The 16,512-nt window shown below is 38.9% G+C and overlaps 2 protein-coding genes across 3 annotated transcripts in view; one reads left to right on the top strand and one right to left on the bottom strand.

Annotated features, from left to right (window-relative positions):
- The window catches only part of kcnc1b (potassium voltage-gated channel, Shaw-related subfamily, member 1b), a 19,629-nt gene extending 16,519 nt beyond the window's left edge, over positions 1-3,110 (bottom strand). Inside the window, 1 exon segment of the mRNA XM_032582025.1 lies at positions 1,448-3,110. Within this exon segment, the coding sequence (XP_032437916.1) occupies positions 1,448-2,005 (558 nt within the window). The 5' untranslated portion in view covers positions 2,006-3,110.
- LOC116732108 (CD81 antigen-like) lies at positions 1,823-16,512 on the top strand. 2 transcript variants are annotated; one of them, XM_032582077.1, is made up of 8 exons: positions 1,823-1,917; positions 5,957-6,071; positions 12,878-12,975; positions 13,090-13,164; positions 13,242-13,355; positions 13,454-13,549; positions 15,683-15,766; positions 15,900-16,512. In XM_032582077.1, the coding sequence occupies exons 3-8, from the start codon at positions 12,910-12,912 to the stop codon at positions 15,972-15,974; spliced, it is 510 nt and encodes a 169-aa protein (XP_032437968.1). In that variant the 5' UTR covers positions 1,823-1,917; positions 5,957-6,071; positions 12,878-12,909; the 3' UTR covers positions 15,975-16,512. The 2 variants fall into 2 exon arrangements, with proteins under 2 accessions (XP_032437968.1, XP_032437961.1); XM_032582070.1 differs by lacking the exon at positions 1,823-1,917 and adding an exon at positions 4,336-4,523.

Below are 16,512 nucleotides of genomic sequence, written 5' to 3'. Positions count from 1 at the left end.
AGGCTCAGCTAGGTTCTGCATCTCTCTGCTGGAGGAGATTGGAAGCTATGATTTGCATCCAAATCAGTTTTCTGCAGAAGATATTTTTGTTTTCTCTCTCTGCTCTGTCTTTGTGCTCTCATCGACCTGCTATGGAAACCCCAAGGATTACAAAGCAAGGTCATAAAAAGCCTCCTGAACTCATCAATTTCTGTTGTGCCATCACAACAGCAAAGGCAAATTAACAAGTGTTTGTACAGTTCTGACTGGTTCTGTCAAGAACAGAGGCACATCCACAGAGTTACGTGGCAAGAGGATTGATCATCTTTCAATAAATCACTAAAACTAAACTATAACAGAATTTTAATTTGGGTTTTATAAGTTTTATTATTCTGTTGTCACATACAGGGAAATGTGGAGTGAGTAATTGATTGAGAAGTGGCATGCTTTTTAATAGAAGTGGAATATTATCAAGGTAAAAATAAAATAAGCTTGAAAAAAATAAATGAACAAATAATGTAGTTTAGTTGATTGATTGGTTTCCCTCTGTTTTTAAGTCCATAATTGAAAAATAAGAACAGATAGCTTTTCAGACACATTAACACTGAATAGCACAGGAAATATTGATTAACAATGAATTAATTCATAAAGTGCCATTGAAGATATAGAAGGTTATAAATTAACCATATAAAGTGCAATAATTAAATGTGGTAACTCACTCCCTGCCTTTTTTTAAATGATAAAACAAATGAAATAAGTGTTTGATAAATTAATAAACAAACTTGAAAACTTGTAACTCAACTTGAATGAAAACTTACTGGTGAAACAGAGGCACTAATAATCTTGTGGTGGATACATCAAAACTGTAAGCTTTAAATTTTAATTTTATTATGCTGTAGCATAATAAGATTTGGAAGATTTGGTTACTTGAGAATTTAAAACTGATATAATATTTATTTTAATTAAAGGAATGAAAGAAATGTAAACAACCCTTTCTGTCCCGGGGGCCTGGATGCCCTTTATCCCTTTTACCCTCCTATATCTTCGTGACGCCACTGATCAAGACAGATTTCTGATTGTAGAGAATTAGGCTTTATTTACCCAGGGCCGCTTCAAGAAGGTGACCAGTTGGGGGCCACTGATAATCTTGGGATGGCACAACAAAGCCAAAAGCCAGAACAGAATTTCAGGAGTTTTGTTTTACTAATAGAATATGTAATGGATGAGAAGCCGGACCATAAAAAATAATAGATATTTAAAAGAGCCTGTGGGAGTCACAGTAATAATTTCAGCTTAAATAAACAAATAAATTTAGCAGCTCATTGAAACATGAATGGTCCTATCTGAAAGTCATTAATTATGCATGCAGACTGTCTGGCTTATTACACTACAACCCAATTCAGATGAAACTAGAACAACAATAACATGGTAAAAAAAAAAAAAAATGGAGAGGAAAAAAACCACTCACCCTGGCATATTTTGAAGAGTATGGATCCTCGAACAGAGCCCAGACCCGTTTCTGCCAGCGGCTCCACAGGCTGCCACTCCTCACATCAGGTGAATCCCCCTGCGCCAGCCTCCTCGTCATCTCATCATCATCCTCATGCTCCGGCTCTGGCTCCGGATCCTCGCTCCCCAGGTCTAACAGACCCCCTCCGCCGAAACTATCAAGGGCCTCCTCTGCCTCCCGGTGCTGTCGATAGGTCATCCAGCAGCATGGCTCCACGTCTGTCTCATCGATGCCCCAGAAGGCCAGCTCCTCCTCATACAGCGGCCCGCAGACGTCGGCCGGGCAGTGCAGTTTACCCGTCCTGTAGTAATTAAGGATGTGTGCAAAAACGCCCGGGTGGCGGTCGAAGAAGAACTCCTCGATCTTGGCGTCATAGTCGAAGTGGTTGGGCGCATCAGGCTCGGCCAGCCAGGACAAGCGGGTTCCAGGTAGGGTGCGCAGGGTACTGCGGTATGTCTGATGTCTGATCCCTCCTACGTTTATCACAATGCGATCCTTGTCGTCGCTCAGGCCCATCTCGTCCCTTAGGCATTTCTCCACTAAGTTCCCCTCATTGCAAAGGTCAGTCTAGATGTACCTTTATAACGGCGCACAGCAATTACGCACAAAGCAACCAGTCGCCAGTTGGGAGGAAATCAGGGTTGTTTGACATGCATTCCCTCTATTACCGTGTATTCCTTACCAGCACCTGACATGCACCTGGCTGATTTTAAACTGTTAACATTGCCAGGCTCTGCTGAAGGTATAGAATCGACATCCAGAATGAGTGCAGCCAATGGAATCACATTAGGAATGGACGTCAGATTGCTCCCAGATCAGAGATGTGCACGTATAAAAAAAAAAACAAAACACAAACAGCAACAGTTTCCAGATCGGGTCATTGAATCCAGCAGGTCGCCTGTTGTTCGTGACTTTCACAGCAAGGTGACTGCGGTGGTGCTGAGCGGACAGCGTCTGATGGAGACGCGGAGCTGCCTCCAGACTCACCTCCTTCACGCTCAGCTCAGCCCGCTCCCTCTCCGCGCTCTTTGGGCGACGCCACCGCTACACACCGCCGCTCTTTGTCTCAGCAGATAAGATCAGAGCGCAGATCTTCACCGCTGTCATTCATGCATGATCAGGATGAAAAATATCCCAGTCAGATCAAAGGGAGAACGGTCCTCTTCTCAGATCTGTACACCAGACCAAATAAGGAGAATCGAGGATGAAGAGGGCGATGAGCCTCCTCAAAAAAAACGCCCAAACTGCCTGTTATTCACACCGAGCCTCTCTGCTCCTGTTTCAAACCAGATTGAGCATGCCCAGTGGAGGAGCTTACACTTACAGCCTATGAAAGCTGTCAAGTCTCCTCTCAATTAAAGATATTGAAGTAGTCTTATAGCTGCTCACTTTTTCTAATTTGTCTCACTTATCCTTGCGGTCGGAGAGCAGCTCCCACAGCCCGTAGGGAAGCGCCGTACATCCTGCTGCGCAGCTGTCTGCAGAAGGTGTGACCCTGGAGCCACAAACGCGCAGATGCGCCTCTAACACCACAGATCACAGATCACTTACCTTCTGTGGGATTTAAAAAGAAACATATATTAGGCTTCAGACTGCAGATCTACATCAAATCACGAACCTCACTAAGAGCATAGACGGTCCATGCAAAGACTGAAAATAATTATGTTTAATATTTGAATATAAAAATATGCGTTGCATTTCTTCTGAATAATTACAAGCCTTCTGCTTGAGATTTATTTGACAGCAGAGGGCGCTATATTTGCATTTGCAAAGCATCTTCACTAGTATCAACAGAATCATTTCTTTCTTTCTTTCTTTCCTTCTTTCTTTCTCACTTTCTTTCTTTCTTTCTTTCTTTCTTTCTTTCTTTCTTTCTTTCTTTCTTTCTTTCTTTCTTTTCGACTTATTTTCATTGACCTGTAGGAATTAACCATTTTGAAAATGGGGGAGATATACTGTGAACACTGTCTTCCAGTTCTCTTGTGGTATACATATTAGTCCTTAACAGAGGATCTAGACGTTGGATAACAAAGAGTTTTGTTGTTGTTGTTCTTTTTAGAACACATTGCGTTATATTTGGATTTTATGTGATAGACCAGCGTAGAGAAAATACAAATTAAGGGAAAATTATGCATGGTTTTAAAAACATTTTCAGAAAAAAATCTGAAAGGTGTGTCATACGTATGTATTTAACACCTTTAATTTATAGGAAGGTGAATGGCTCTGGAAGGAAAAGATGGAGAAGGATTAAATAAAAAATACATTGTAGAGAGTGGCAGAGGTTCACCTTAATGTTGGACAATGAATGGATCAGATCCAAGCAATTCCGTGTGTTCGAATGAAACTTGACCACTGGGTCACAATGGATAATTTGTGACAGTCTGACCTGAGTTGAATCAAGTCAAGTCAGATTGGACTTGACTTGAAGAAGAATGAACAAATATTTCAGTCTTTACATGAGAAGGTTTTGTAGAAGAAAACACCAAAAGACTTGGAACGGTACTTGCACCAAAAGGTTATCCTTAAAAGTATCCACTTTTTAAAAAAATAAATAAATAAAGCTATACATCTCTCATTCTACCCATAACTGTGCTCTCCTTTGTGTTGATCCACGTAAAACCCTAATAAAATACAAATTTATGGTTGAGGCGAAATGTAAAAACATTCCAGATGTTTTTGCAAGCCACTCTACATGTGACACTTTTAACTGGATAAATCTGGATAAATCTAACTTGCATCTGGAATCCTAACCCTGCTGAAAGGAAATGGGGCTCCCTCCCTCCACACTCTGTTTTCCTCTCTGCCTTGTCCTGTCTGCTGCACTTGGTGGGCAGATCCCCGTCTCGGTTTTCACTCTTCGTTATGAAGGAGGAGTTTTCTGTTTTAGCTGGCTCGAATAAAATCTGAGTGATCCCTGAAAGTAGACTTTGATTTGAGCAGAAGGACAAGCTGAAAAGAAGCGGCAACAATGGCTGTGGCGGGCTGTACGAAATGCATAAAATATATGTTATTCTTCTTTAATTTTATTTTCTGGGTGAGTCAATCTTACTTTACTTTTTTTTTTTACATCTCTGATGTTTGAGTTGTTTAGGTTCTCTTGCTTTTTTTTAAACAGAATGTTTTCTTACGATTAAGTTTTAATTCCTTGATATTTGTATTTAAACAGATCAGATCTTTAAACTTTGAGAACGACATCCTGTGCTCTTTGTGAGCACAGGATGTAGTGAGAAAGCAAAATTTATTCATACCTTGATCAGACAGAAGATGGAAAAGCTCTAATTTCTTTTGTCAACAGTTACTTTCAGAAGTAGAGGAAGTTCATTGGAAAGAAGTTTGTTGATGACTCAAAGGCAGGACTACCAAAAGCTGGGAGGGAATCATTCAGGACTTCTCAGTGGGATGAGATTCTTATCATCTCTCTTTCTTATAAACTCTCCTTAAAATTCATCATTGTTGTTGCTTTAGGTCAAGATCAGGAAGAACACAATAGATACAGAGCTTCATTTCGAAAATTAAACAATAGATTTGCCTTTAGTACGATATAATAACACTGAAAAACACTTAAAACTGACCAATTGATCTGATTTTTGGAGAGAGTTTTGCTTCAAACCTCAAAAATGTCCAAGATCTCACCATTTCTGGTGATTTCAACTAATTTTTCTATGGGAACTTACTCTTAAAATATGTTCCAATACACATGGGTTACGAAAGAAAACATAGCTTTATTATTTATCTGCCAAATTATCCTACACCGATATTCACCTAGGTCCTATATTGAAGTTTCCATTTGGAGCATACCGCAGCAGTGCATTGTTTAGATGAGCAAGGAGTCACCACATCCTGGACAGGCCGCACTTGATTGGCTGTTTCCTCTGTTGGTTTTGCCTCTGTGCCCGTCTATGTGAAAGCTCTTGAGCCCCTGTCTTCCTCGTTTGGCTATTTTTCACATTGTGACTTGAGTTTCCTGTTTCTTTGGGAACAATGGTGACCAGTCAGGTGGGAAAAAAGAGAGAGATAAGAATGGGGGATAGATTTCTTGATATAGCTTGAATATTGGCACAGACATGCAAACAATCCCAATCCCCCAGTTGGCTCTTAGGATAAAATGTTGATAGATTTTTTTTTGGTTACAGAACGGCAAACAAGGCAAATTTAAAAAGATTAAAAAAATACTTATTTGCTTATTTGGCTGCAAACAATGCTGTGAGGGCACATTCTGTGCCACAGGTCACTGAGGTGTCAGGATGTCCTTTCTTCTTTCAGACCTCAGCTCCACAGTGGAGTTCAGCACAAAGGGAGAAAGAAGTTAGAAGACAATTTTGAACGTTTGCTTTAATTCAAGCAAATGTCATTGTTTGTATTTTTCTGTATGTTCATACGTGGCTCTGATCTTCCCTCAGGGTGTCGTTACAGTAGGCAGATAAAATGTGAGAATGAATAATTAAAGCCTGTTTCCCTTTGCGCCAGCTGGCCGGAGGTGTGATCTTAGGAGTGGCCCTGTGGTTACGCCATGACAGTCAAACCAGCAACCTCCTCATACTTCAGTTTGAAGGCCAGCAGGCGCCGAGCACCTTTTACATCAGTGAGTATCCACCACAGTAAAACTGCAACTAATTTCACTGCCATTCGTAGGGATTTTATGTTCTAGACCAACACAAACAGGCACGTATTGTTTTTAAATAAAAATCTTAAAAGTCCAGCAAGCCTTCACAGTTAGACCCATTTACTCCAAAACCCCTAAAGGAAATCTGTTCACAGCACTTAGATCAGATATGTAAAGTAAAGTAAATTGTGAATAAGACATACTCAAAGTGCTTGCAACAAGTCATGGGCATTTATTTTGTGCAGTGTTGCATACATTTTTCACCAAGACCTTGTATTGATGAAGGGAAAGCTCTGTGCAAAGCCTTCTCTAGAACATCACAAAGATCCCCAGTAGGGTTAGGGTGTGAACTCTGTGGTGGCCGATCCTTGTGTTCTTCTCACTGAACCACACATTGATAATTTTAGCACAATGAAGCTTGGAATTATCATCTTAAAATATCCTCAGTGTCAACAGGGAAGAAACAATCCCCGGATGGGATTAGACCTCGTAATGTTGCTGAACTTTGACCTGACTAACTGCAGTAACCCCATATGACATATGCATTGCCCCCAACAGGCTACTACAATAGACACCAGTAATGATCACTGCATCACTTAATCTGCCTCTTTTCTTATCCTGATGATGAGCCCATCACTCTGGAAGAGGGTAAATCTGGACTCATCTGGTCACATGACCTTCTTGCGTCGCTCCAGAGTCCAGTCTTTGTGCTCCCCAGCAGATTTCCTCCAGTTAGCCTCAATGTTTAGTGATGTTCTTATGGCAACAGAGAGTGCCCTTCACATTCTGGGTGTGAAAATGCTCTTACTTTCACTGTTGAACATACTGTAGCTCTGAGTTCTACTTTTGTTTCCACCAAATGTTGATCACAATCATTCAGGAGTTTTTCTTCATCGCAGAAGAAGGTTCCCCATTGTCCTTCCAGTTTTTAGCAATATATTGTACAGTTCTCAACCAAATTTTAGTCGCACCTACAATCTCCTTAGATGTATTCTCTGCTTGGTGCCAATGATTTGACTCGTTTTAAACTGAGCTAACATCTTTTCCATGACTACAGGATGCATCTTTCCACACTGTTAAAGAAATGAAAAGTAACTCATTGTATTAGCTGGGGTTAATTAACTTGTTACCAGCTGGAAGACAGTTTTCCATGCAGCAACTATTTGCACATTTAAATTCAGGTGGAGACTTTTTTTGTTGCTGTTTTGGCCAGTCAGTGCCAAAATTATTTCCTGCATAATTGGTGAAGTTATCTGCTTGGAACACTTTTCATAAATTATAGGTTGTGCTCTTTTCATTTTCACACCAACGCTGTTCTTATTTTTTGTGTCTGGAAACCTTTCCTTAAGGCTGAATTTGTCTTAGCTGTAAGCTAAGGGATGAGATGATCAGCAGGGGGCAGAAATACGTGGGGGAGGGGCCAAGGCCTTTTTCTGGCATCTTATGAAAATGAGTTTAAGTGCTTAGATGGCACCAGTAAATATTCCAATATATTATGTTTAATATGATTGTTAATTATTCCTAAAACATAAAACAAATGGTTGAAGTAAAATATTCATTAATTAAAATGTAACATCACATCAACAATTTTTATGTGTAGTTTGATGAGCTTCTCAGATTGGCATCCCATTGGAATAGAGGGAAGGAGAAATGAATGTAAGCCTTGGAATCATTACTACAAATCACTTATGCAGTGGTTACATAAAGAAGTTTATTACTATTCATTTTGAAATGTTTTACTGGAGGCTAAAACACCCCTCATCATTTAGTTGATCTAAAAAAGTTTACATCTAATAATTTTGTCTTTATTTTAAATTGTTAACACAGAGAAACTTACTACAGCCACCTAAAATATATAATTAGAAACATGTGGGCTGACTCGACCTCTCACAATAGGAAACAGGACCTGCGTATTTCCGCGTCTCGCTTTAAGAGTGGTTACAACCAGCTTTCACTCAATCCCATGACCTCACCGTAGGTGATCATTTCTGAATTAAAAACTTTTTATATACATGTTTAGGTTCTGAGTCTCCTTCAGTCTCTTTGGGTGATCATTTGATAGCAGCCAGATGCTTCAGACAGATGTTGCAACAGATGTGGAGTCTAGAAACACTGCCTTTGAGAGTGGTGCAGAGATATAAACATGAACTGTGCCTTCTGTTGCTCACTTTTTCTTCGTATCTTATATTTCATCTTGTGGCAAATGCTCTTCAGTTTTCTTCAGATCGTACAGTGTGTATCTTGTACATCGTTCACTGCTCTCAGCTCCCTAAACAGTAAAACATGACATGATGTAAGCATTTCAAAGCCCCATGATCTTGGTTTTGCTGCGGCGGTGAACTCCAGTAAAACCATTAATTTACATCTGGGCTCCTGCTGTTCTGCCATACTTACCCCCTCCGTAAGTATATGGGACAAAGTCAAACTCAAGCTTTTTATAGTGGAGAGGAGGCACTCTCATGATTTTAAAGCAGTGGCGGCAAGGAAGGCCCACCCAGGCAAGATCAAGGGAATATTTCATTTCTTTAGCCCTCCCTTCAACATACGCCCTAGCATAATTCAAATAATCTCATACATGTGCACATTATCCCTCAAATTAGAGTTTGAAGTGGGTGTTTTTTTAGCTTACTGGCACACCAAAGTGGTATTTATGTAAGACTGGAAATACACACGCTCCCACCTCTGCTGCAGCACTTGAGAACCTTACTGGTGGCAGTTGTCTGGTTTGTGCCACAGCCTCTGACTCCTTCATAGTTGAACTTTTGAGCTTAGCTTGCTGTGAGGAAAATGAGAAAAATCCTCATAATGCTCATGTTTGTATTATACACATAAACTCAGAGCCAGGGAACGAGAAGCTCTGCATAGTCACTAAGAACAAGAGAGTAAACAGCTGTATTCATCATTAAACTGCTCTTCTGAATATCAGAGATCCACTTGTAAGCAATAAAACACAAATTAATGCAACAGACGTCTTGTGAAACTTTGGTTTATTCAGTCAATCAATCAAATATTGTATTTATTGAGCACTTTTTGAAAACATCTAGGTTAACGTTGATTAAAATAAGATAAAACAGCTAAAAAAAAAACACCAACAATGAACAAACTAAGAAAAGTGAAACTGTAGAGCTAAACGAGATGCACTGATGTTCATTGTGTTGTTGTGTGGACACATTAAATTTAATTCAAAATCAGTTCGAAAATACTTTATAATTCCAAAATGAACATAATTCTTGGTGCAATTCATACTATAAAATGTTTCCTCAAAGAGTTCTTGTAGGTTCTGATGGGTGTGGCCAGGAAGGATCTCCTGTAGCAGTCTGTCTTACAGCATATATGGAGAAGTGTCTGACTGAAAACACTTTTTTACTGCATGACAGCCTTACAAAGAGGATGCTCAGGATTGTCTATAATTGTGATTCCCCTACATCCTGCAGAAGAGGCTCAATTAGTCAACAAAGTCCACCAGTGTGTAACTTCTCTAACAGGAGAGTTTAGAGCCTACAGTTTAGTGAAAATAGTGTTGGCTGCGTAATGCTTTGGGGATGCTGTTTCTCACCATGGACTGGAAAGCAGGTCAGAGTTCATGGGAAGATGAACAGAGAAATGGAAGTCCTGTATGAAACTTTTCAGATTTTCATTTATTAAAAACATTTTGAAAACCAGCTGCTTTTTGCTTCCACTCCACAGTTGTGTTCTACTCTTTGCTAATCAGTCATGTGAATATTGCATGCATGCACAATATTTTGGTTAAGTTTCTAGTTGTAATGTGACAAAATGTTGAAAAAAAAAAAAAAAAGTTTGAGGGTTATGATGTTTTCTGGTTCTTGGCCAAAAACCAAAATAAGCATAGAAGTAGAGCATCCCCTTTAAACTGCTGGCATATCTTTGAGGATAGTAAATCATTTTTAGGTTACTGCACTGCCCTGGATTACATAATGAGGGAGTCAAAGATACACTGCATATTTTCTCCGTCTGCTTTTGGCTTTTTTAAAATAATTGTTTTTAAATTATAGGCAAGATTTATAGCCGTATCTTTTTATCTTGAGTTTATTTCAGCTTATTGGTATCCTTCTCAGATGGTGTGAAAATCACTTCTTCCTTTTTTGTTCTATTCAAGTACTAAACGAGGCGGACAAGTGAAGCTTCTGGAGATTATACTGAGAGACAAGAAATAAATGGACTTCTCCGGGGGTCTAAAAGTGCATGTCTCCTTTAAAGACTCAATAGATGCCGAACCTCAAAGGGTGTTGTCATAGTAATGGAGGGCAGTGGAAATAATGGCTCCTTTGCTGCATTGCAGATTTACTGGCCCTGGTAACCTTCCCTTGGTACCAAAAAAAAGTCCTGAAAGCAAAGAGAAGCGGGTGGGGGGAGGGTGGGTTATGCGTGATAAATGAGATACAGTGCTAGGTGGACTGTGTCACCGTTGGTTCATTACTGTGAGCACTGCCAGGCTTTGTTAGCGGGTCAGTGAGTTGGTTTCTCTGCAAATCAGAATAGAGGACTCTGAAAAGGCTGAACTACTCTTTTAAAAAATATATTTCATGTTTTACACCCATCAGTTTTTTTATTGTGTCCAAACAAGCTCGAGTTTGACTTTGTTCATGAAACGGTAAAAAAGTGAAAGTGAGTCATCTCAATACACAGAATCCCAGCAACAGATTATGTCTTTTCTTAGGTATTTTATTTAATCACTTGAACAATTTATGTTAATCATTTCCTGTTTAAATCGATGTAATCAGTATCTAATCTGTGCAGCACAAATGCTTCCTGTGAATCTGCTTATGGAAACAAAAATGACTCCCGGCATTAAAGTGGTACCGAGCAAAAACGTTTTCCCACCCAAACCTGATACATGGCTATTTCTTGGTTTAGACAATTTAGTCTGATCCTCAAGCGGCAAAGCAGCCCCAAAATGTCATGAGAGGATTTCTAACAACATGATGTTATTTTTCTGAAATGTTGTGTTAGTTCAAATCCAGATGGCACAGGACAGGAGTCTTCCAAAAATCTCCACGTTTGTCTCATCAGTCAGAAAAACAAACTCGGGAAGGGGATTTTTCTTTTTTTTTTTTCTTGGCAGTCATGTTGGCCTTGCAGCTTAAAAATGTGTTCTTTTTCTATAGTCTTTCCTTTGCTAAATTGTAAAAATATTGACCTTTTTTATGGAGTTTTGTGACTTTGTGAATGAGCGGTTGATTAGCTCTTGTGGGTTGGTTTGAATAGATTTTCCTTAATAAATGAAATCATTAATTACATTTTTTTCTATTTATTTATGCAGAGAAATCTCTTTGAGACGCAGGGACTTATTTCAAGAGAGACCTATTTTAAAAATAAATATAAAACTAAAATTGAAAACTGTCTGATATGAAATATGTTTTTATGAGCTGAGACATCTCAGTGTGACAACAAAATAAAAACAGAATGAGTCTGAAATTTATATATTTTTAGATCATTGTAAATTCATATTAGCTGAAGCTAACGGTTTGTAAGAGATGGCCAAAGACTGAATCTGTCTTCTACCATATTTTTAAAAAAGCTCCAATCTCAAAAACATCAAAGAAGTTTATGTGAATGACGTTGTAAAATCTGTAAAACTGCCTTCATGTTTGACGTTTATTTACACAAAAAGCTGATGAGTGTTTAGAGAGGAAATGAAGGATGAAGGCATTGCGGCACCAATGATGTTTTTGTCTGGAACACATACCGCGAAACTAATGGACTGATATGAAAAAAAAAGCAGTGTAAAGTTCACTACACAAAACATTACAGTCATTTAAATGAAAACTATTTCATTGATTTTCCTTCATATGTTCTGTTCTCCTTTTTCACAGGAAACTTATTGTCGCACATTTCCGCACGACCCGTTACTGTGTAAATAATCATTGTCTTCTGAGTAAATGACCCCCAAATTCACCATGAAGACGGTTTAGAAGACCAGAACATTTCAATAGCTTTGAGACTGAACTTGTTTATTTATTTATTTTAGTTAGAAGCTTTGGTCTTGACCTTTGTAGGACTAGCTGTTAGCTTCAGCCTCTATGACCAAATGGTGAGGATTTATACTTTAGAAAAACACCAAGAGAGTAAAGACAGCAAAGAACATTTTCTTAAAATAGTGGACTTTAGAGCATGCATTACTAATATGTGATTCTTTTAGTTATATGTGCTGTAGTGTGTACTAAAAGTACAAATGATCTCAGATTGTACAGTTATTGGAGTAAGCATGCTTTAGTGCAAATCATGATCTATGCCTCCTTTGTTTCTTTAATTATTTTGTTCATTCTTGCTTTTATTCTGCATTGAACCCAGTTTCATTTTTCAGGTTTGATGGCAACACAATGACCTGTACTCTCTTTTTTTAAACATGTCTAATTGCTTGAACGTGTGTTTGCGCATCCATGTGTGCCTACATGGTCGCTATGTTTCCCAAGAAATGCTGTGGGTCAGGGGTCAGTGACTCACAGCTCACAGACAGGGTTTTTGTGTGGAAGTCCAGGGTGTCATGGAGGGATTTCCTTGTCAGAGTGGCTGCTTTTAGTGCTGCTTTAGGCACTTCCATCCCTCTCTCTCAGGAAGTGGGATCTATTTGTCTTTCGAATGCAAATAATAGTATGTCACTCTACAGAGAAAACAGACAAAACATCCAGGAAGTCCCAAACCAAACAGCATTTGGCTAACTTTCATGTGCATCGGGGTTTTTCTCCCTCTTAGCTTTGACACTTCTGCCCCCTAGTGGTGGCTAAGACGCTGTGACATCGTGATAATTGACTTTCTGTTTACAGGCGTCTACATACTGATCGCTGTCGGAGCTGTCATGATGCTTGTGGGATTCTTGGGATGTTACGGTGCCATTCAGGAATCTCAGTGTCTGCTAGGAACGGTTAGCATTCCAGCTCCACCAATCAGACAACTTGTTTATGTAAACAGCAACTACATTAAATAAAATAAATGAGATAAGTCTGACTAAATATATGTTCTAACTTCTTCTTTGCAGTTTTTCTTCTTTTTGGTGATCCTCTTTGCCTGTGAAGTGGCTGCAGCAATCTGGGGCTTCATGAACAGGGACACTGTATGTACAATAAAATGCAAATGTCTTAAAATCATCTTCAATTGTCATCCAGCTTCATGTTTTCTGATTGTCCACAGATGTCCAAAGAGCTGATTAATTTCTATGACGCTGCGTACATCAAGGCTGTGGATGTCGCTGGGTCCCCAAGTAAAGACGCAGCCATCGGTGTGCTGGGTGCCTTCCACACTACGGTATGTTTTATATTGAGTCCAATTTTTTTATGTTTGTGTAAAAGCAAAACAATATGCCTTGTAATTACAAGTGCTTTTGCTCTGGCTTTCATCTTCAGCTAAACTGCTGTGGGAAAGGCGATGACACTCCTCTATTCATGCAAGTCCGCTCCACCTTGTGTCCCTCAGGAATACTTTCTGCGCCAAAACCCAAGGTACACACAAAGTTTACTACCAAACCCTTCCTACAGGCCGTGTTTTATCATTTTAACAACTTTTCCTTGTAAGTTGCATCTATTTTTTCAGAAACCAATTTCACATGATCAGACTGTTTTTTACTGGTAAGCATTTAATTGCACCACAGCAGGGGTGTCAAACTCAAGGGCCTCAAGGGCCACTGACCTGCAGTTTTTAGATGTGCCACAGGTACAAAACACCAGAATCAAATGACTCAATTGCCTCCTTCTTGTGTAGATAAGTTCTCCAGGGGTGTCAAACTTCCAGGACTGGAGTTTGATGCCCCTGCACAACACTAAACTCAAATTCTATTAATCCATCAAACATTGGTTTAATTGCAAAATGTCCCTTGGACCCAAAAGGTAATTTCTGCAGAGACAAGACAATGCCAAACAATTTGTTATTCGTTTAACTTGAACACTATTTAAAGAAAGTACTTGCTGCTACAGATAAGAATCATGGCTAAACAGGAAGAAGGACATTTTTAATTTACTCATTGATGCTTAATACTGACAAATTACACATAAAAAAGTAAACCGGGAGAAAACAATGCATTTTCTTGCCTGATAAACTTTAATTTAAGTCAAATTTGTGTTGTTGTTTCATATTTATGGGGCAAAAATGGTTTTATATGGAGAAAAGATTTTTTTTGTTGTTTGTTTTTTCGGTGTGTGAGCAGAAATCTGTTCCATTTTATGATGCTCAACCAGATTTTCAGCAGAGGGGAATTGTGGAGAATTGATAATTCCTCATAAAAGGGTGGATCATTAAGTGCAGCATTGATATTTGTACAAATTTGTAGAACTCATTAAATCAATATACAGTATCTTTGTTATCCTTTAAATAACAAGTAAGAGGATAAGCAAGAAGAAATCTAACTGAAAGAGGAAACTTTGATAGGAAATTAAATTGGATGTTGATTGATTAAAGATGAACCTTTCCTTCAACTGACAGCACAAATAAGTCGGGAGAAAGTGATGTAATCAGGCACTGAGGAGTCAAGATGTCCTTTCTTAATCAGCATCTATAATGTTATCTTATCTTTAACGCTCACTCCATCATTTTACACATTGTCACATCAATTTAGCACATATTACCAATAAATGGATGTACTAAAACTGAAAATTTGGGCCAATATTAATATCCAATATTCATCTTGGTGTTATGGCTGATAACCAATATTTACTGATATAATATATATTTCACTACCCTTTATACACTAATTACTGCTGACTTTACTACAGCTTCAGTAAAATTCCTCACAATCCTGCGCTGCATCACTGTCACATGACCAAACAAATACCACATGAGCAACCTCCCCTGCTCCTCCAGAAAAAAAGATTAAAGTAAATATTGGTTGTTAATATTGGCCCAATTTTATCTATCAGACTGATACTGATACATTAAAAATGACTAATATAAGCCAATAGCAATGTTACGGCCAATATTTAGCATCCCTAATGAAAACAATTATTTTTGTTTCCAATGGACAGCCACGGTGCTTTTACACCTGCTACATCCTCATTCATGTATGGTAATGATGATGATGATGCCTTTTTACAGAGATGTGCTCCAAAGACTCATTTTGAGTTAAAAAGACGACAACAAGTTTATTTGTGTTTCATACTTTAAAGTTTCAAGATCAATTTGCCGTTTGAACCGACTTGCTTAATATAGCATTAATGCTAAATGTTTATCTGGTAAGAATAAAGAACAATAACGTTTATCATTTGAAACTTGCATGCAGCTTGAGCTTCAACTTGCAGCCCTGAAAAAGTTCCTGATGTGTTTAATCAGATTGTGCTGATTTAGTGATGCATATTATAGATTTATTAAGTTTACAGGAGTGAAGCAGACACTTTGACATTAGCCAAACCTCTTTAATAAATGACAGCAGCAGGCACACCTGCCCACTGTCAGTGTTTACATTGTGATTTGATGGTATTTTATGTGAACAGGCCTATATGCCCAGCAGATATCCAGCACCTTGTTTTGACAGCCGACTTGGTTCAGTTACATGTGAACCATGACAGACTTTGTGCACTGAGAGCGGAACAAACCTTTTAATTGACTGCAGCATCCTGATCCAGCCTTTCTTTGTCTCTTGTCAGAGCTGCCACAGCGAACTCGTCGCTCTGTTCTCCGAGAAGCTCCACCTCATCGGCCTGGCCGCGCTGGTGGTTGCCGTCATCATGGTGAGCGACGGATTGAAAATGCACAGATCTCGATTTCGTTATTAATAAATATTGCCTGTTGTCAGCACTGATAGCATTACAGACCCTAAGAGACAGACATATTGAATTAAATCATATCATTTTCTGCATTTAGATCTTTGAGATGATCTTCACCATGGTGCTCTGCTGTGGGATTCGCAACAGCCCAGGGAGTTTACTAAGCGTTTAAATGCCAGGAGCAAACCACAGCAGCTGATACCAGAGGAATCTGTTTCTGTGCTACTGAAAGTATTTCATGTATATTATCCTATTTACTATAGATTAGATCTTGTTTATATATTACTCATCTGTCATTACTTTCATTTTGACAGTAACTGACCTGTCATTGTTTTCTTTTATCCCTTCAGTTTGTTGGAAAATGTTTCTCTAGAAGGGTTACTGAGTGTGTAATATGTATATAAACTTATTGTTTATTAGAAAGGAGACAGCGTGTGTGTGGGAGTGTGTGTGGGGGGGGTGCGTGTGCTTGTGTGTGTGTGCTAACTGGGTAGTTTGTGTTGTATCTAGCTGCAGGGTGACTGTTATTTATTCTGCAGTGTTTCTGGGATCAGCAAGGCTTTTACTGGAGCGTGTGTGTCTTCTAACCTAAAGAAAAAATCATACTCTCACATTTGTTAACTTGTGAATCTTCCCATATTAAATAGAGGCAAAACTTTTCTATTTTCTGCTTATTCTGAGAATCCTAATAAATTAAACCAACTGTCATA

Source organism: Xiphophorus hellerii, chromosome 2 (genome assembly GCF_003331165.1).
Source record: "Xiphophorus hellerii strain 12219 chromosome 2, Xiphophorus_hellerii-4.1, whole genome shotgun sequence".
In the NCBI taxonomy this organism is placed as follows: Eukaryota; Metazoa; Chordata; class Actinopteri; order Cyprinodontiformes; family Poeciliidae; genus Xiphophorus; species Xiphophorus hellerii.
The sequence above is the reverse complement of the archived record's forward strand: the minus strand, read 5'-3'. Positions and strand labels throughout refer to the sequence as shown.